We start from the raw sequence: 19583 nt of genomic DNA, 5'->3' as shown, positions 1-19583 counted from the left end.
CGCAGAGTGGAGATCGTGCGGGCGCCCTGATCAAGTGACCTATCTCTATATAAACCGTGCCGCCGCCTTCACGCAACACGCGCGAAATCAATCTAGGGTTTGCCTCCTCCTCTGTGTTGCGCCGTCGCTCGTGGACTACTTCATCCCGCTCGCCAGCGTGCACCGGCGATCGGGAGAGCAGGTCTCCGGAACCTTTGCCTTCGACGTCCTGCACTGGGAGAAGGCGGCAATAAGGTTTTTGGGAAGCGCTTCACGCGACTGCTCCCTGTTCGTCCGCGACGGCTCGCCTTCCTCTCTGCTCGCGTGCTGCGCGCCTTCGTCGACGCTCGCAACCACGAGTAGTTCCTGCCGAGCAACCGGTCTTTCCGCCACCTCGGTATGTGTTCGACATGTTGCGCATATTTGATCTGTTCATGTTTTACTGCTTAGTTTACATGTGTAGATCTAATGATGCGTTAATGCTAGTATACATCTGTAATGTCATGATTTATTTATGGAATATATTAAATCATTATATGCCTATATTCTCAACACAAACCACATATGTAGTGGAAACTTGGAAACTACCGTTAGATCGTGAAATGGACGCCCGAGATCCGTCCACGTCACCATGAGTTAAAATTTAACTCGCAGATTCACTCATGAGTTAAAATTTTACTGGGAGTTAAATTTTAACTCATGGTAACGTGGATGAATCTCGGATGTCCATTTCCCGATCCAACGGTAGTTTTCAAGTTTCCACTACATATGTGGTTTCCACTACATATTTTCTCATCCAATCAAACCTATGCATGGCGGTTAGAAATTTTGCATCTTCACCGCAAAAATTGCAAAAAGAAAAAAATTCATCTTACAAATTTAAAAAGCTAAGCGCTAATGTCTAGGCGCTGCCTCCAAACAACGGAGATCCGACCGTGTGCCCATATAGGCATCTTTTAACATTTTTTTTATGCAGCTGATCAGCAGGGGGTCGCCTGCCGTGTGCCCTCGTAGAGCAATTTTTTCACTGCTCTGTTCTTTCTTTTTTTTTTGATGCAGCTAACCGGCAGGGGGTCGCCTGCCGTGTGCCCCGCGTAGGGGCAATCTTTTCACTGCTCCGTTTTCCCTTTTTTTTTAAGCATCTTTCCCATCCTTGAGGGCGTACCATGAGATACAAGGTATCATGAGGTACCAATCTAAACTAACCATTGGTTTAACAGGGGTATGATTGGGCTAACAAAAATTAGTTCTCTTCCACGTCGCCGTCGCCCATCGAGCGATGCCCGACGCCGTCATCGCCCATCGAGCTCGCCGCCGCCGTCGGGCATCGACCGTCGTCGTCGTCGCACATCCAGCCGCCGCCGTCGTGCATCCAGCCGCCGCCGTCGCGCATTGAGGCCGCCGCTGCCGCTGTGCATCGAGCCTCGCTGCTCTCCCTGATTTTTCCCCTCGTGAAACAATAAAGGACAAAAATACCCTTCCACTAATGGTACCATTTGAAAGAGGAGGTGCAGTACCAGATTTGGTACTGCACAACCTCGATGATAGGAAAAAACCTTTTTTTTTTCAGCAAGAACGGTAGGGGGTCGCCTGACCATGCGCGCTTAGTGCGATCTTTTCGCTGTTCGGTCGGTGTGGGTGCCTCCGGGGAGGCGATCCCAAAACCCGAGTTGATAAGCTGGTACTCCGCTCTCAGAATTGGCGATGTGGTACAAAAAAAAACTTGGATCACCGAACCGGCGGAGGGGGGCGCTGCCCGAGCTCGATGCAGAGATAGAGGACTCGATGCGAGGAGCATACACATACCTGCCCTGGCGGCCGGCGAGCCTGGACGGAGTTGGAGGCTGAACCGCCTCGCGCCGCGGCTGGACACCGCCGCGATTCGTCGCCACGGCCGCCGGTGGACGAGGGAAGAGGTGGCTGCGGGGAGGAATAGATGGAAGGGGTCCGAGGGGATGCCAACGGCGAAGAGGTTAAATTCTTCAGAGTGGGCTTAGGCCCAAAATGCCCTTGAAATTTGTCCAGAAAAGAGAGATTTTGAGGCCCAATCTAAAATTCGCGGTAGCAATTACAATTAGCAAGTATTGAAATCAACCCCTATGAATTTTGCTTCCCTCGTCTTCGAAAATAAAGCTTAATGGTTCAAAAAAAAAAAGAAGAGAAAAAAACAAAGCCGTCATGTGTTTCATAGGCTGTACTGAGTTTTGATCAAGCTATACCGATTTGACGTACAAACGCACAGAGAGATAGTTCTACTTTTACCAAGCCATCCATCAAAATATGTTTTGTAATCACACGCACATGTAATTCATCGCATCAGATGGAAAGTTGCTGTGGGATTCAGCGCCATTTTTAGTTATAGTTTTTTTTGTGGCGGTTTATTTGTAGAATAAATTTTATGAAAGCGGTTTAAAATGTCAAAAATTCAGGTGATTTCGATTTTTGCCAAACAAAGCTGAGAATTTTTGCAAAAAAGAAAAGCTGAATTTTGTCGAGCACATATGACATGAGCCATGACGGAGACGGGCCGGGAGGACGACGTGGCCGTCTTGCCGCCACCGAGCTGGGCCATGGCCCATCTATCAGCCCACCACACACGCACGCAAACGATATCGAACAAGCAAAGCGGTTGGTATAGCAGCGGCGGCGGCGGCGGCGGGCGTCGCCGGCGAGCAGAGCGGAGGAGGGAGGAAGCGCGCGAGCGAACGATGGAGGCGGCGGCGGCGGTTACGAGGTTGTCCTTCGTCCCCCTCGCGGCGGCTGCGAGGCCACTCCTCGCCGGCTTCATGCGCCCCCGAGTCTTCGCGTCCATCTCCTCCTCCTCCTCCTCTCCCTTCTCCGGTGGAGGCGGAGGCCGCTTCTTCGGAGGCGGAGGCGGACGCGGTAGGGGCGGCGGCGGAGGCGGAGGCGGAGAAGAATCCGGTGCAGGTGCTGCTGCAGCGGCCTCCGCCGCCGCCGCCGTGGTTCTCGGCGAGACCGAGACGGCGGACGCCGACGTCATCCTGCTCCGCGTCGGGGTGCGTAATGCTTGTTCCGGTTCGCTCTCCATCGCCGCCGGTTGCTCAGCTCACTGCTTAGTTTGATTGCAGGGGATGTCGTGCGGTGGATGCGCCGCGAGCGTGAAGCGGATTCTCGAGAGCCAGGTTGTTCGAGGCCCTCATCCTTAATTAATTTCTACAGCATTTTTTTTCTCTTCTTTTGTTCCTACATAGTAGGACAACGGTTGCAGATTTGTGTTTGAATAGATTGGGGATTTTTTTCCCTCCACATCAAATGAAGGAATTTATCAAATGTATTCAAGCTTAGTTAGTGCTTGCTAGAGCAAGGACCATAAGAAAAAAAGAGTCATTGTTCGATCAGATTAACTACTGTGGCCAGGAATGGGAACAAACGCTTTCTTTGTAGTGCAGTAAACTCCTGTCGTTAATTAGTGTAACTTTTTCTGCTACTCCAAGAATCCTTAAAAGCAGTTTCTCTTTTTCACCGAGAGGTGAATACTGAAGACATGTTGCCGTGATATTCTTAATGTGGGTGTGTGTTCACGCCAAAATTGGAAGTTTGATTGAAATTGGAACGATGTGACGGAAAAGTTAGAAGTTTATGTGTGTAGGAAAGTTTTGATGTGATGGAAAAGTTGGAAGTTCGAAGAAAAAGTTGGGAACTAAAATAGGCCAGTATCATGTTATCAAACTGCCAAAGCTACAGGGCAATGAAATACATCGTCATTGGGGACACCAAACACCTGACATTCTTTGAACTTGCTGTTGCGTAGTAGTTTTGTGCTTTGCTTCAAATAACGCAGATTTACAGCTTTTGCATATCTGGGGTTCTGAATGCATCTTCTGTCTGAATTTAAGAAACCACACAAACGTTTGTTAGTACTACTTGGTAAAAAGAGACATTCTTTGGATGAACAAATTGTAAATTTGCTTAATTCAGAACTATGTGTTTGCTATTGAATTCATGTTTTAGTGTACATATTTTCCTCTTATCTGTTGTGCACTACACTCAACCTTTCACCTTTTATAACGCCCGCTTTCACTTGTTATCTCTGTTTACGTATTTAATTACATGGTGTGCAACTGACAATTTTTTTACTTACTTTTGTAGCCTGAGGTTACTTCTGCCACAGTCGACTTTGAGAAAAAAACGGCTGCCGTGTGGACAACACCTGAAGCCAAGGCAACAAAAGACTGGCGGAAGCAACTGGGCGAAAAGCTTTCACATCACCTGAGCACTTGCGGATTTCAGTCTCATGTGCTTGGTAAGCAACTGCATTTTCATTTCTCAAGTTTTAGACGACAACATGTGATCTAAATTTACAGGGTCCTGGTGCCACAGCCCACAGGTAGCTTTTTTTTTTTTTTTTTTTGTAGTACACTCCCCGGTGAATCTGAATAGTTACATTATGTAAAAAATGGAATTACTCCATCAGCACATGTAAACACACTATCGGAAAAAAAATCTGCACATGCAAACACACAAAATGGCTTGGTCTTGCAAACTCAAGTAGGTTTCCTTCCTGTTTGCAGATGAAGAAGAACCTGATTCTGGATCTCAACAGTGAGAACCCTTGCAGTTTTACAATCAGAGGGTTCTTGAGAGCAGTACCTACCTACTTACCCTTGTGGAAGTTATATATCGTCTCTGAAAAAGTACATTCTGTTTGAGAGTTTTGTAGGTCTCAATCACGATTTTGTTCTTGAATCCAGCCACTGACAACTACAAGGCCTAGAGATTATGCTCAAATCCTTATACAGGAAATAGAGAAATTTCTTTTGGATTTAAGGTTCAAATACAGAAGTAGAATTCGATCATTGTATATTGTCACTACCGATATCAATGAACATATATTGTCAATCATGAAGGCTGATGAGTTTGCAACTGAATTCATTTGAGTTTTTCGTATCACAAGATACCCATATAGTCATTTCAAATGTACTATATGTGTGTGATGGTAGAGATATGTCTGAAAAATACAGTAACCTGACATATTTGCTTTTCTACTTGAGCTGCTTTCAGGAAGGCTGATCTGTCTAAAAATGTTACGGATTGTGAATTGTGATGGACACTTTCTTATAAATGCTTTGCCTACAGTACTACCTCTGTTTTTTAATAGATAACGCCGTTGACTTTTTCTCACATGTTTGACCATCCGTCTTATTCAAAAAATTTATGCAAATGTATAAGATATAAATCACGCTTAAAGTACTATGAGTGATAAAACAACTCATAACAAAATAAATTATAATTACGTAATAAATGTATAAGATATAAATCACGCTTAAAGTACTACGAGTGATAAAACAACTCATAACAAAATAAATTATAATTATGTAAATTTTTTGAATAAGACGAATGGTAAAACATGTAAGAAAAAGTCAACGGCGTCAGAGGTAGTACTATTTAAGTGACCGAAGGCTTATGTGATCTGCATAATATGATTGACCAAGTCCAAGACGAACTAAAACATAACAGAAACAAGACATATAGAGGTTTGGCACTGGTTTGCTAAAAGAAAACAGCTACTTTTGGAGTTGATACGTCGAATGCCATATTTAAGGAAAGAATCCTGCTGTACGTCCGACCCCATCGTCGAACCGCTATCCGACCTGCCTCATCTGCCAATCATTGCATTCCATATGAGCCTGCTTCTTTCCATGTGGGCTAGGGCGAAATGTTCGTCGGACACAAGTAGTACATACAACTATAGCAATTTACTAAAGGAAAATAGCTTCTCAGTTATAATTGAAAATTGATTAGAGTACCTTTTGATGAGATAGCATTGGCACACTCACTGCTCGGGGCATGACAATATTGTTTTTCCATGCTAGGCAGGTAAGGGACATAATTAGGTTATTTTTGTTTTAGGCTTATTAGCTTATACTTTTAAACCAACTTTTTAGCTTATGTGATTTATAAACCGGTGACTTTAAAACTGTTTAATGGTGGTGTCCTACCTCCGCTTCAAATTAGCTTTTGATTTAATAATACAAAAGTGGATTATAGCTCTATAATAAAAAGTTAAATAAAAAGACTACCTGTTTGTTTAGACTTAGACTTTTCGATCTTTAAGTCGGTATAAAGGCCTAAACAAAAAGAGATGTAGGGCTTACTAATTACTCCCTCCGTATCATAATATAAGGGATTTTGAGTTTTTGCTTGCAACGTTTGACCACTCGTCTTATTCAAAATTTTTTGAAATTATTATTTATTTTATTTGTGACTTACTTTATTATCTACAGTACTATAAGCACAACTTTTCGTTTTTTTATATTTGCAAAAAAATTTAAATAAGACGAGTGATCAAACGTTGCAAGCAAAAACTCAAAATCCCTTATATTGTGGGATGGAGGGAGTAGTACAAATTTAAAATATTCAAAATAATAACAATAATAATTCAAATAAAAAAAGGGAAAAACTGCCGTTTCCCTATTTACCGGCTCAACCAGCCCAAGGGCTCAACGAAAGCGCCGCCCGCCGCCGCGTCATCTCTTCTCTTCTGTTAAACCCCCTCCGCCGCCGTCGCTGCCGCCGCCGCCGCCTCCGGAGCCCGAGACGATGTCGCGCCTCGGCCGCTACGGCCCACCGGCGGTCCGCGACTCCTACTCCCTCCTCGTCCTCAACGTCTCCTTCCGTAAGTGCACTGCCCCCGTCTTCCCTCCTCCTCCGCCTCGCCGCCGTTCTTGCTCATGCCATGTATGTGTCAATGCCGCCGCCGCCGCGGACGCCCGCAGGCACGACGGCCGACGACCTCCTCGCGCTCTTCGACCGCTGCGGCGAGGTCCTCGACATCCGCATCCCCCGCGACCGCAGGTGAAACACCACCACCACCACCACCACCTCGACCTCTCCAGTTGGGAGGAGGTGTAGTTTTTTTTTATTAGGGATTTGGGGATGGATTTCAATTTCGCTCATGGCCCGTGTGTGCAGGACTGGGGATTCGAGAGGGTTCGCGTTCGTGAGGTACAAGTACGAGGACGAGGCGCAGAAGGCCGTCGATAAGCTCGACGGTGAGTCTAAGGAAAAATATATATATTTTGTACTAGGTTTGGTTTACCGAGATAATTCTCATACTAGTGTGTTTCACCGTGAAATTTTCCTCTTTTTTATTTCGGGTACAGGGAGGACGGTGGATGGGAGGGATATCATGGTGCAGTTCGCCAAGTACGGCCCAAATGCTGAAAGAATGTAGTAATTCCCCCCAACGTTTTTGTCCGTGTGTCGATTGCGCTACTGCTTGTTGAATCTGCCAACCTTTCTGATGCCTTGCTGTGCTGGTGTTTCTAAAATTCTGCGACGGTTATTAGTTCTTGATTGCATACAGTAGCAACCATTGTTGTTATATAGAATCTGAGTGTTGCCGTGTTGGGCTGCACGTGCAATGCCAAACAAATTTCCTGATTTTCTGCAGTGGATCAAAGAAGTATCTCGGTTAAGCGTGTATAGCATGTAATGCTGTGACAAGTTCACTGCGTTTTGGATGTTTCTTTGACGATAGTAAGATGTTAAACCATATGCCTAATAATTTGATTTAGTTGCCAGTCTTATCTTATGGTGTCTTTTCTCAGCTTTTGGTCATTTCTCATTGACAGCTTTTACACTCTTTTTTTCTTTTTCTTTTTCTCTCTCTTTTTTTTGGTGGGATAGAACTTTTATAATTGGGCCCTGCTTTACCAAACAAAAATAGTGTAATGAAAATTTGGGTGCTCTGCAACATACCATATCTGGTCAAGAAGTACCATTTCAGTCTTCAAAGCAATACTGACATCTTTTACACTAAATTTAGCATGGGTACTTTTTTTCTGCCAGAAAGAAAATATGTTGTAGGAAATTATCGGTTACAATTCTACACAAGAATGTGCATGTATGAAACACTCAGAAGTCAAAACGATTTCACACATTACATTTGCCTTTCTGTTTGTGTTTGCAGTCATAAGGGGAGGATTGTAGAAGAGATTTCGAAGCCAAGAGGCCGATCCAGAAGTCCTAGTCCAAAACGGAGGTAAATTATGTAGAGCAGTCCATTTGGATCGTACAAATGGCATATAGTTTGATGCTCAGCAGATGAGATCAAGAGGGTGGCCTGCAGCCTGGTCCTCATTGGGCTTGGCTGTTTTATTAGGGAGTTTGCTTGTTTGTTGGGCTAGATACATGCCACATGGGTTCTAAGTGCGTGTTTGATATAGTTAAATTGTACCAATATATATCATTGTAACTAGGTAATTGACCAGATTTATCAGGATCGTGTCCCACGGTATAAACTATGGCACATGAAGGACACACATCCCTCAATTTCCCATGCTTTTAACTCCTGCATCCCAAGTCCCTGTCCCTTGAGTCCTTGACCTGATCAACCGACCCTGGGCTCATGGTGACTTTGGATATAGTCGTACAGTCATGACAATACATTCTATTAATTTCCATGAATATATACAGTAACTAAAATTACAGTTGATCTATGTCTCTTCAGTTGAAACAGTAACTCATGTGCTGAAATTACTAGACAAAGTTATTGAATTTGGATGGGTTCTTTTTCAAATTTCTAAATTTGCTATTCCTATTTTGTGATGGTGCTCATTTTTTGTGAAGGTATCGTGCTGACTACCGAGACAGGGGCTACCGTGATGACTATCGGGACAGACACTATCGTGATGACTATCAGGACAGGGAGTATAGGAGAAGCCGAAGCATAGAGAGGTATGAACGTGAGAGGTATCAAGAAAAAGGCTATCGTCGCAGGAGCCGGAGCATTAGCCCTGATTATGACAGGAGGCATCGCAAGAATGGGTATGCCTGTGGAGATGCTCTCCCTGTTTCGTTTTTGTCATACTTGACTGCATCCATGTTCAAACTATAAATCATTTCATCAATTACGATTGACAGTCAAAGCAGAAGTTACTCACTTACAGCTTCTCCTAGCAGGCCCAGGGATGAACGTTCTCCACGTTCTCGAAGCCCTTCGACCTAGCTGAATGCCCTACACAATATATCATAGATAGCTTGAGGTTTCTAAACAGTTCTCATTACCTCTAATGTTCTTGGCCTTGTCCAACGCGTTACTGATAAAGCTGCCGCTATCTTGTAGGATGAATAGACCGGAGCCTTGTCTGCTTGCTTAGGACGAATACTGATAATGGTGTAGTGTTCAACATGGCTGCATTTGAGCATCCAAGGCTGCTTCCTTGTTAACAAGACAGCACCTTTTGAGAACAATGTAGATTTCTGTTATTTTTTGTATCTACTTTATTTCTTATATCCATGTCAGTGCTATTTTTTCCCTCAATTGAGTGCTTATTATAGACTGTAATTTGCATGATGGAGCGAAGAGGTGTTGGTTGATAATTGCTCCGTATGCAAGTTGCTGTCATGATCTTGCGGTTGACGGACCATGTTGATGCTAAACACCTTGATGATGATTTTGGTGATTCTGAGGCTGATAATTTTGCTGCCCGATTTCATCCTTTCCTGTATGGGTTTTGCAAAGTAGAGGTTTAACTGTCAGATCATTTATACATAGTATTTGAAGTGTCTTGCTACCATGAATATGACCCTCGTATTGTAGTTTCTATCAGCAGTCCTGTTTGTTCTGTTAATTTTCCTTTTGTTCCTTACATGCTAGGTATCCTAATAGGCTTCTTTGTAGCCCATGAATTATCTAGGATCCGTACAAATCATCTGATGCTTAATGATGAGGCCTTAATTTTGATTCATGTGCAATGGATCAGGTTTAGACTGGCAGAGTAATATAAGGATCTTCTGGCCAGGTTATGTGGATGGTATCTATGGTACTTAATATGTCCAGAACATTGTTGCCTGTTGGCCAGCAGTGCTCCAATCTAGATAATGGTTTGAGTCTTCCAAAAAAAAAAGATAAGATAATGGTTTGCACATGTGTCTTTTGCACGTAAAGTTATGGAACCTGTAACATGTCCAACAGGAATGTGATTTGGATATAACAGTATGAAGCAGATTGATTCTCTCTTTCGCAACAAGTATTACATGCTGGAGTACATTGTTATCCACTTGTTTAATTATTACACTTAACAGCATTGCAATCTTGAAGGGAGGGTGCGCTGTTCTTGTTAGCATTGCTACTCCGTCCATTTTTTTAATATTATCATTTGTTTTATTCAAAATTTAATGAACATTGCAACAAAATAGTAAATGACATATATATTTTTTATAAGGTGAATGGTTATTATGTCCAAAAGTCAATAACATTAGATATCTAAAAATGGATGTAAAAGGTTTTAGGCTTGAATACAGGTATTAAGAGAGAATGAAATTAAATGGGAGAATATTGTGATTGGTTGAGAAGAGAAAGTAGATGATGAATTTAAATGGTGAAAGATTGTGTTTGGTTGAGAAGGAAATGTAAGTGGAGAAATTGTTATATTTTATAATATTTTAAATACGTTTTAGAATGGAGGAAGTATTACTTTGTTCACCGCCCTAGCACCACATAAATTCAAGAAAAAAAATGTGATGTGTGGCCTGTGCGCCAACTGCCAACTGGGTACCATCCCACTTCAGGAGCTTTGCTGACGCGCGTGATCGTGTTCACCAATCGAATTTACTAACCCGCTGTTAAACTAGCTAACAAAACCCATTTTTACTTCTAGCAGTCCACGGTCGCTTCCATCCTAAAATAAAACAAAATACTACGTGTTGAGTGGCTACTGACGTATTAACCTACAATATAGCCAGGATGGATGTCCAATTGCAATTGGTCAAGCTAATAACAATTAAGAAATCTATGCTCTATCCAGTGATTCCAGTCTATCCAACTTGCTAAACTAATCAGGGCCAACTTGCATACAACATTATTGGACCGACCATTTACGTCTTCTAAGCGCATTCAGCAGACCACAGCCACTGAATGACTGACATGTCCATAACCACTGAATGACTGACATGTAACACACCCCAGCAATCATAGAAAACAGAAGTACAGAGTTGGCTTGTTTTAACAACATGAAATGGTGTTAGTTCAGAAAATAAAAATAGTTAGCTGAAAACAGAAAAATAAAATCTATGTTTGAGATTACACAAAATGTGAGTGAGAACAGACACGAATGGCCACGGCACAGACGACCTTCTCAATAATTAAGATACAAAGCTAATGGTCAAAAGCCAATCTAACTTGTTAAATTGGTGTTACAAGTTTGCCTGTACCTGACTAATCGACTAGAGTAGTAGTACACACTACACAGCTGCTAACTGCATGATCGGATCAAAACGGAGAAAGGTTTGCAGCAACAAGTACAATATTAACAGTCACAGTTGTTGAAGCTTCATGAGATAACTTCAGTTGTTTCTGCAAGATTTTGCATCCATGGGGTCTCCCTGCCCTCTTGGATGTACAGATGAAGCATGCATCACTCTTTGGTTTTTAGCAGCAGCCTGGTGGTTATCATTCTGCATGGCAACAAACTCATGACTTTGCTAGCCATGGGAAGTATGACAGCAAACAAATCCGAGCAGTGAGTTAAAATGGAACATAAACTAACATGTGACTTTAGTGAAGCCGCTTCATCAACAGCTCCAGTGACATGCTCTGATGGCTGATGGAAAAGCAACAGAGCTATGGACCGATCAATTGGATTTGTCTGTGTCTCGATGCTCCCAGGATCAACAAACCTACAAAACAGGAATATCAAAGTGGAAAGGCAACATATAGACAAAGCGGCCTTCTTACCTGTGTTAAAATTTTAAGTAATGTAAACAACAAATAATCTTCTATCTGAATAATAGAAGGGTAACATCTAATAAGGCAATAACCTAGATCTCACCTAAATGGTCAAAAAGGTTGTGTTTCAGTAGAATTGCTAAACGAGCTTTTTTTTAAACACATCATAAAAAAATCAATCCTCAAAATGAATCAATTAAGAAAAATAGTTCGTTTAAATAAGATTCAACACTTCATAATGATATAAGGTAGTAGCATGTGGTCAAACATGCATAAGTGGCGATATTTGGATATCACAGACAAGTTCGCAGGTCAAACGATATGAGAAATGTATTTCACTGGAAAATGCCAGTAATAGAACTCATAAATATTTTTAACAATTAGAGAGGTACAAAGAGCATGTTTTCTGAGAAATCAACATACTTTCCCGAAGTTTCTGCATTTTGCATGTCCTTTACATTGTGGCTATCTCCATTGTTGTTCATTGTATTTGGGAAGACTTGCCTATTCTGCGCACTTCTTGCCAGGCGGTATAACCCATCTCGAATGCACATTTTTGTTTTCACATCCAACTGAAACAGCAAGGAAAAAGAACTCAGTAATGCAAAAATATAGCTTATATCCAAGATGCAGGTACAAATATGAACTTTAGTTATAACTATGTTGCGCTATTACAGACCATGAATGTAATCAATCCCCAGGCTATGATTGTTTTTTTAAGGGAGCTATAATGTCAAGACATAAGGAGGTAGTAGTGGGAACATCAAGGAGAAAAAGGTCGCTAGAATTAAATTACGAGCTGGAGGAAAGATATATCAAATATGTAGTTCATGCACAACCATAAAATGGACCACATTGCAGAAAATAAACTGCTATACCTGACTAACTGCATCCTGAAGCTGCCGAAAGCTGTTCTCTTCAACTGAGTTATCAGAAGAAATAGACGATACGAAGGACCCATCAACTACCATTGAGGTGCCCATTGCAACATCAGAATGACCCAAACCTCTTTTTCCTAAGGACCTCTTTCCAATTTCATGATTCTCACAAGGATATGAAGCCCTTCTTGTCAATGTTTGATGACCAGGATGTCCAGTCACATTATCACTGATAAGTTGTCCTGATGTCGAACTGGCCACTTTCTTCTGCACTGCACTCAATACAGAGTTTTAAATGTTGAATAAGATAATTACACCACAAGGAAGGAAAACATACTAGAAAGCATTCCGTATGACAATTTTGCACATATAGTACCCTTCAAGTTTCTCTCTGCAAAGGAAGCCCCAGATGGAATGATCTGGCAATTTCTTTCTGGATAGGACTCAGAAGTTATGTTACTTGGTGAAGTTGAATCCAAGTGGTTCTTTTGGTTCAATAAATTCTGAGAAGAGCTTAGTTGAGAACCTGAAGCTATAGAAAACTTCTGATCTTCAGGCTGTTCCATGGCATTTTCCGATGAATATCGATTTCCAATCTGCGTAAAGATCATCACAATAAACCAGAAGAAATCAAAATTTATGATTTACTGGGAAAAATCCATTCTAATGGAATCATTCTACCAAGAGAAAGTTAAGTAATAGTAATAGGTGATGTTACAGGCCTACTCGCATACCTAAAGCTGCACTACAGAAACAATCCCATAAAAAATGCACTATGAATATTGATGACAACTAATGCAGTTAGGTAGTTACTGCACTGTAGGATCATGCTCAAGCATATTTAAGTGGCTTCTGTGCAGAAGGGAAATAGGACACAAATTAAAAATAATCTTTATATGAAAGAGGCTAATGCTGAACTCAATCATTTTTTGGTTCCAATCTTCCAAGAGAATGGTTGCAGATAGAGAAAGTTAGAGCTTAATATGAAAAACATTATCTTAGTTACACTTGTACTATTCGAAACGCACCAATGACAAAATACGGATTTTAATGTGGTTATCTTTTTAATTCAACTAATTGAAAAGGTCAAATTACCATATCTAGGTTTTCCTGCCCAGTGCATATCTGGTCGCTGGACAACAATTCCATCGCATCCCTTTGGTAAGCCTATGGTAAAAAAAAAAGAAGAAAAAGGAATGAAAAAAGCATAATGCTTTGTGCCAGTTAATTCAATCTAGCAATCATTCTACTTGCCTGTTCGCCATAAACATCTTCAGTTTTTTGCTCATTGAACAGATAAGAGTCATCGAATTGCTCGTCACATACAGCACTTGAAGGATCAGCTGTTGTCAGGGATTTATCTTCCGTACAATTGAATGCGGAGAGGTCATCCAGGATACCATAATCAGAATACGAGGATTCAAACCCTGGTTGCATAGCAACATCAGAAGAGTACATGGCATCTGAAGAAGGAATCCATGACAGTTCATCCGTGTTCGGCAGTTGCTGCTGACCGTACGTGGAATCACACCTCCTTCCAGGAAAACAATGTATATTAGAAGGATAGCATTGTGTTTTTACTACCAATTAAAGTTAATCTGTCTCAAGACTTTAGAAGCTAGCAAGGGAAACATTCTGAATACCTGAATAAGTTGTCGACGTCCTCAAAATTATCAATAGCAGGCCAATCAATGTAGGTTAGATCATTATCTCCATAGCCATGACCAGTTTGTGGAGTACTCTGATTATTGAGAACAGGTGAACCATCATTGCTCAGAGCAAACTGAGAACTGTTCCAATTGTCTGTTGGATATCTTGTTTCAGAGATAGTATTCAAGGGAAAATCATTTGATTCAACTTTGCAGTTTTCTATGTGATCATGGTTGACATCCCGGGATACTATCCCATTAGCTGAATGGATTTGCTCTGAATTACATTTCTGCGAATCTGAATCAATCACTCCAGAGATGTCAACATGGGGTTTTTTTTCACTGGCAACCCCATGCTTCGACTTCTTGCTGGATATACTCACAGTCCCGGCTCCATTTTCATGTTCGCTATTATTGCTCCGAGCAAATCCATCCTTGAGCTTACCTTCAAACTGCAGAAGCTACATGTTATGTATTTGAAAGGGGAAAAAGGACTAAAGTCTACATGTCATGGGGCTAATACATGAAAAATCAGTGCAATGATAAGAGAAACAAGAGAGCATCCAAGGTTCAATGCAACAAAAATGATTGACTGGGTTTGATTCCTGGCGGAATTCAATATAGACTAGGTTTGATCCATGACAGAATTCAATATCTGGTTGGATTGCCTAGTAGGATTGCCCTATCTTTGCCTACGAATTTAACTCACTATTTCTGTAGGAGTGAAGGGTATACGCTAATCAAACACCAATTGTATTATATTACTTGTCAACTCTGCTTCAACCAAATAGAACTATCCCCTGATTGACACTTGGTACCTTTGACGAGGGGCTATCTATCCCACTAACAGCACTCATCTATCCATGACAAAAAGAATTTCAGCTCTACTTGGGTGGCTAGCACACTTGGATGCAAATGAAAATTAACACTTAACAAAGAAAATTGTTACACGAGATCCACATGTCCTCTTTTCTTTGGATCACCAGCTTATCAACAAAAGAAAAGCTAATTGACACCTAACAGTAAACAATTTAAGTTAACCAATAACAGGGAAAAGACTTCAAGTAAAACCATTAGTTATGTTGAATCCAAAATTAGCTTTAACTCAGAATATACTGGTATATTCGATGTACAACAGATGTCAGCATATATACAGTATTCTATTTCTACCAGGATTAGTAAAACCAATTTGGCAGACTAAAAGGGGAATAAAGAAACTGAGCAGACTAATTTCTCGACATGTACCACTTGGAAGTCCATAGTCCTCAAAAGAGAACCGAGTATAATTCCCTAGACGTATTCTCTTTTCATTTTTGTTTTACTTCATGCCAGAAATATCCACTGTAATTTACCTTAATGTTTTGAATTTTCTTCCTGAGCTAGATCAATCATATAAGAATTATCACCATGCCATATGCCCATATACAATCAAGAAGGCAAGAAAATGATTAATTTTCTTATTGAAAAAAAAAAAGAGATTACCTCGCCCACCCTCCAATCTGGCATCACTACAAATTCTATCCGGGACCGAAACTGTACCAATTCACCGGATTTGATATCATATTCAACTCAGGATCCCCAGTTCTTGATCAATCCTGCAAATCAGAGAGGTAAAAAAGTGATTATAGTAATCTGCGAACTAAAAAGTATGTAAATTAAACAAAAAAAAATCATGTTTTTCAATCAGATTAGTATGAATAGTTTTTGAATAAAAATAAAAAACAAGTCAATCCCAGAGGACGTTTGACTAGGTCAAATGATAAGAAAAGCAAAGGCAAATTCCTCATCGTATGCCATGAACAAGTAAATAAACCTACGGAAACTTTGCCGAGATGAACCAAAAACAGGCAAAGCAACAACTACTGAACCTGCGAGACAGCGAGAAGAAGAGGGAACTGAGAACGAATTAACTCACCTTCCCAAATCCAAACGCTCTGGATCAAAACCCTGCAAGGTAAGAAGCAAAAGAGAATCAAATTCCAAATCCCAGAATTAGAAGCAACTTCTGATGAACCTCCAGAAAGAAAAAAGAAACAAAAAAAATTCAACACATGGAAGAGATCCAAATCCAACTGTTCTTCCGCGAAAAGAAAAAAATAAATCAACCAAGAAATTACACCGGCAAAACACGAAAAAACAAGAAATTAACACCAGCAAAAAACGAAAAGCCGAAGCAAAAGCCACAGAAGTACAGAACGACGGACCTCGAGAGCAAGATCAGAACATCAAATCCAAATCCCCACCCCCACCACAACGAACTAAAACCATCTCTTCAACATCCGAGGCCGAACACCACCAAACCACACCGAACACAAGGACACAAACACACAAGGAGTAATCGAAATTTCTCACCCAAAAAATTAAAAAAAAATCTCCGAAACGAAACGAGCGCTTCCGCGCTTAGCAAGGAAGGAAGAAGACGAAGCGGAAGAGAAAGCGAACGAACCGAGAGCTCCCAAAGCTGGCGCCGCCTCTGCTCTGCTCTGCTCTGCTCCTCGGGGTCTCCTGTTCGCGCGGTCTCTAGAGGCTTCCAGGGATTTCTCCTGCGAATTTCCTTTTTTTTTCTTTTCTCTCTCCTCCTCGCGATTAAATTTCCTGATTTTTTTTTTTGAAGAGAGAATAGGAGAGATGGGTGGGTCGATGGGATGAGGGCGTGGAGTGCAAGTAGTAGTAGTAGCCAGCAAGTAAAAGAATAAAAAAAATTTAAAAATAAAAATGGTGGAGTACTAGTAGTAATTGGGGAGGGGGAGAGCTAGCGGCTGGGAGGGGGCGAGGTGGGCCCGGGGGCGGTGGGGAAGTAGTGGACGCGAGCGCCCGGCGCGATCCGATCAGTTGCTCGCCCCGGATTGGCCCCCCGGCCGCGGCCCCACAGCCGGGGCGTGGGGCCCACGCGTCAGTCGGATGGTTCTCGAAGCCGACTAGGCGAGCGCCAAGGCACGTGATGCCGTGGCCCGCTTGCCCACACCCAACGACTTTTCTTCTACCTTTTTTTCCGCTCTCCGGTGCGGTTTTTGGCTTGGTTTGGTGCGGTCGGCACTGTTTTTTTTTTTCCCGCATTTTTCGTTCGGACGCGCCCCCGGCGTGGCGTCTCAGGACGATCAGGGTGCGCCGGAGACTACGAATATCACCTCCGTCACACGTTATAGCAAAATAGTACCGAACAAAACATATTCTAGAATTACGTATCTATAGGAGACATATTATATTACTAGGATGTTTCTTATCCATTACTACTCTTTTTTATAAAAAAAATTCAAATTCTAGCAATAAATCAAGACAAACATTTATTTGAGATTTGATTTTTTTTAAGAATGGTGCAGGTTGGAATATATTATATTATAGATAGAGTAGTTGTATTCCATTATCAATTTTCTTTTTATTCATAGTTTTGGGTTTAAAAGAAGGCCTACACTAAAAGGCATGCTCATTGGTGTGGCAAACATGACCAAATCGTATGCTCTCATCGAGTAAAAAACACGTGATACTATAATTCTTTTAACCAAACTGTATGTTCTTCTTCTTTTTTTTTTCAGGAGGGGTGTATTTCTCGCGTGAGGGAAGAGGGCGGATGGACGACCGCGCTTTAAGGTAGTAGAGACAAAATGGAGACATTAAGTTGGCTTAGATGAAATGCGCTAACGTGCATACCACGTAGGCAATTCTACCGGCACATCATCGTACTCCCTCCATTCCAAATTGATCTACATATTTCATAGGTACACCAAGACCAAGAAAAGCTAATAACTCTCTCATACTATATTTACTCTAGCAACCAGGGGCGGATCCAACGTGGGTGCAGGGGGGACTCGAGTCCCCCCTACACCCACAAGACCTATGGATACCCCTGGAGCAACCCTTCGATTTTTTTCACCATAAATGATAAACTAAAGATCTCTAGATGGCTAGAGATTGAAGAAACTGTGTAATTGAGCCCCTCCAATTTTTTTGTTCTTGGATCCGCCCCTGCTAGCAACAAACTCAATGCATGCACCATTCCCACTATTTCCTAGCCAATAGCAAATCAAGATGTGGGTTATAAAAGCTTGTGTGCATGGATGCATGCATCAATGTCCATTTACTCTAAGACACAAATAACGAATAGACTTAATGAATAAACACAAATATGTAGATTATTTAGGAATAACATTAAAAAAATTATATGTAGATCAATTTGGAATGGAGGGAGTACATAGCAAAACTACATAAAAAAAACCATAATATGACTATTAGTTTGAACTAGTTTTTCCATAGTTTTCCATAATCTAGGGTGTAATAGGCAATTTCATATATTTGAAGGGTTGATTAAGGTTGGTTTTTGTCACATCCCAAAGTTCTTTCCCAAGCCTAAATTGAAGTTATAAATGGTCTCAAGAAAATACTTGTGTAAATCAAGAGAAAACCTTAATAAAGTAATACAAATAATAATCGAATCTGGCATGTGGAATTTTTCTTGAGTTCTACATGTCGAAATTCACTAACAGGATATTTAGTGGAATTTTCAGAGCCCTAGAAATAATTTTAACCAATTAAAATTGAGCATGCAGTATTTTAATTTCAAGGAAAATCCTTTTCTTCCTTTTTCTTTTTCTTTTTCCCCTTTTTCTTTTTGAATGGGCCGCCGGCCCATTCTCTCCTTTTTCCCCCCCTCCTCCCCGCTGGGCCGGCCGCAGGCCGAGGCCCAGCCAGGCCGCCCCGCCTCCCTCCTCTCCCGGGGTCGCCGATAGGTGGGGCCCACCTGTCGGGTCCTCCCCCAACCTCCCGCCGCCCGCGCCGGCCACCACCCCCGAAACCACCGCCGCCGCGCCCCACCTCCCCCCGCTTTCCTCGCACCCACGCCGCGTCACCCGCGCCCACGCCACGTCGTCGCCCCCTCTCCCCGCGTCTCCCGGCCGGTCCTGGACGGGGATTTTAATGCACATTCTGCTTGGAATTCTATTCGGGAATTTCTGGGCGTGACAAGTTGGTATCAGAGCCGACCTTGACCGTAGGACAAGCCAAATGGAAAAACCTAAGAGCCCTCTGAATCCTTTTCATTGCATATGTTCTTTGCAATTGGATTTGTTCCGGGAAAATTGGGATCTGTTCTTGTGGTTCAAGGGAAAAATTTTGGTCGCTCGTTTAAGTGAGATTTGTCAAAACAAGTCAGTCTAGGGTTTTAGTAAAATTATTTGGGGTTTATTCGTCAGTCAGTTGGGATTTGATGGGTGACATGCATTGGGTCCTAGCTCAGGAATATGGGTTGCAAGGTATTTATGCTCTTATTGTCATTATTAGTATGTATCTAATTTCCCCATTATTTTATCGTTATGTAAGTCTGTCTTATTTATTCGCTCTCATGCAAAATGATCTATGCATAAAATTTCGCTCTTATTTGATTCTCTTATT

General features: G+C 41.8%; 3 protein-coding genes across 15 annotated transcripts; 2 read left to right on the top strand and 1 right to left on the bottom strand.

The window, feature by feature from the left end:
- The first annotated feature begins 2576 nt into the window (after window positions 1–2576).
- On the top strand, window positions 2577–4868 carry LOC127766106 (copper-transporting ATPase PAA1, chloroplastic-like). The gene is made up of 4 exons (XM_052291156.1): window positions 2577–2996; window positions 3069–3122; window positions 4090–4243; window positions 4512–4868. The coding sequence occupies exons 1-4, from the start codon at window positions 2688–2690 to the stop codon at window positions 4544–4546; spliced, it is 552 nt and encodes a 183-aa protein (XP_052147116.1). The 5' UTR covers window positions 2577–2687; the 3' UTR covers window positions 4547–4868.
- A 1546-nt stretch (window positions 4869–6414) lies between these two features.
- Window positions 6415–10075, top strand: LOC127766105 (serine/arginine-rich splicing factor SC35-like). Of its 6 annotated transcripts, none has more exons than XM_052291154.1 (8): window positions 6423–6616; window positions 6717–6795; window positions 6913–6992; window positions 7104–7146; window positions 7913–7984; window positions 8572–8769; window positions 8902–8987; window positions 9068–10075. In XM_052291154.1, the coding sequence occupies exons 1-7, from the start codon at window positions 6541–6543 to the stop codon at window positions 8948–8950; spliced, it is 597 nt and encodes a 198-aa protein (XP_052147114.1). In that variant the 5' UTR covers window positions 6423–6540; the 3' UTR covers window positions 8951–8987; window positions 9068–10075. The 6 variants fall into 6 exon arrangements, with proteins under 6 accessions (XP_052147110.1, XP_052147111.1, XP_052147114.1 ...); XM_052291152.1 differs by having other exon boundaries at window positions 7104–7173; XM_052291153.1 differs by having other exon boundaries at window positions 6427–6616; window positions 7104–7170.
- Window positions 10076–10989: 914 nt separating this feature from the next.
- On the bottom strand, window positions 10990–16873 carry LOC127766102 (protein LNK1-like). Of its 8 annotated transcripts, XM_052291144.1 has the most exons (12): window positions 16645–16872; window positions 16114–16145; window positions 15681–15793; window positions 14193–14650; window positions 13804–14083; window positions 13645–13716; window positions 13076–13145; window positions 12926–12982; window positions 12550–12821; window positions 12095–12243; window positions 11493–11622; window positions 10990–11400 (listed from the first exon to the last, which is right to left on the bottom strand). In XM_052291144.1, exons 3-12 carry the CDS (start codon window positions 15702–15704, stop codon window positions 11290–11292), a joined length of 1623 nt encoding a protein of 540 aa, XP_052147104.1. In that variant the 5' UTR covers window positions 15705–15793; window positions 16114–16145; window positions 16645–16872; the 3' UTR covers window positions 10990–11289. The 8 variants fall into 8 exon arrangements, with proteins under 8 accessions (XP_052147104.1, XP_052147106.1, XP_052147100.1 ...); XM_052291146.1 differs by lacking the exon at window positions 13645–13716 and having other exon boundaries at window positions 16645–16873; XM_052291140.1 differs by having other exon boundaries at window positions 12926–13145.
- Between the last annotated feature and the right edge of the window lie 2710 nt (window positions 16874–19583).

Source organism: Oryza glaberrima, chromosome 3 (assembly GCF_000147395.1).
Source record: "Oryza glaberrima chromosome 3, OglaRS2, whole genome shotgun sequence".
In the NCBI taxonomy this organism is placed as follows: Eukaryota; Viridiplantae; Streptophyta; class Magnoliopsida; order Poales; family Poaceae; genus Oryza; species Oryza glaberrima.
This window is presented reverse-complemented; position numbering and strand designations above follow the sequence as displayed.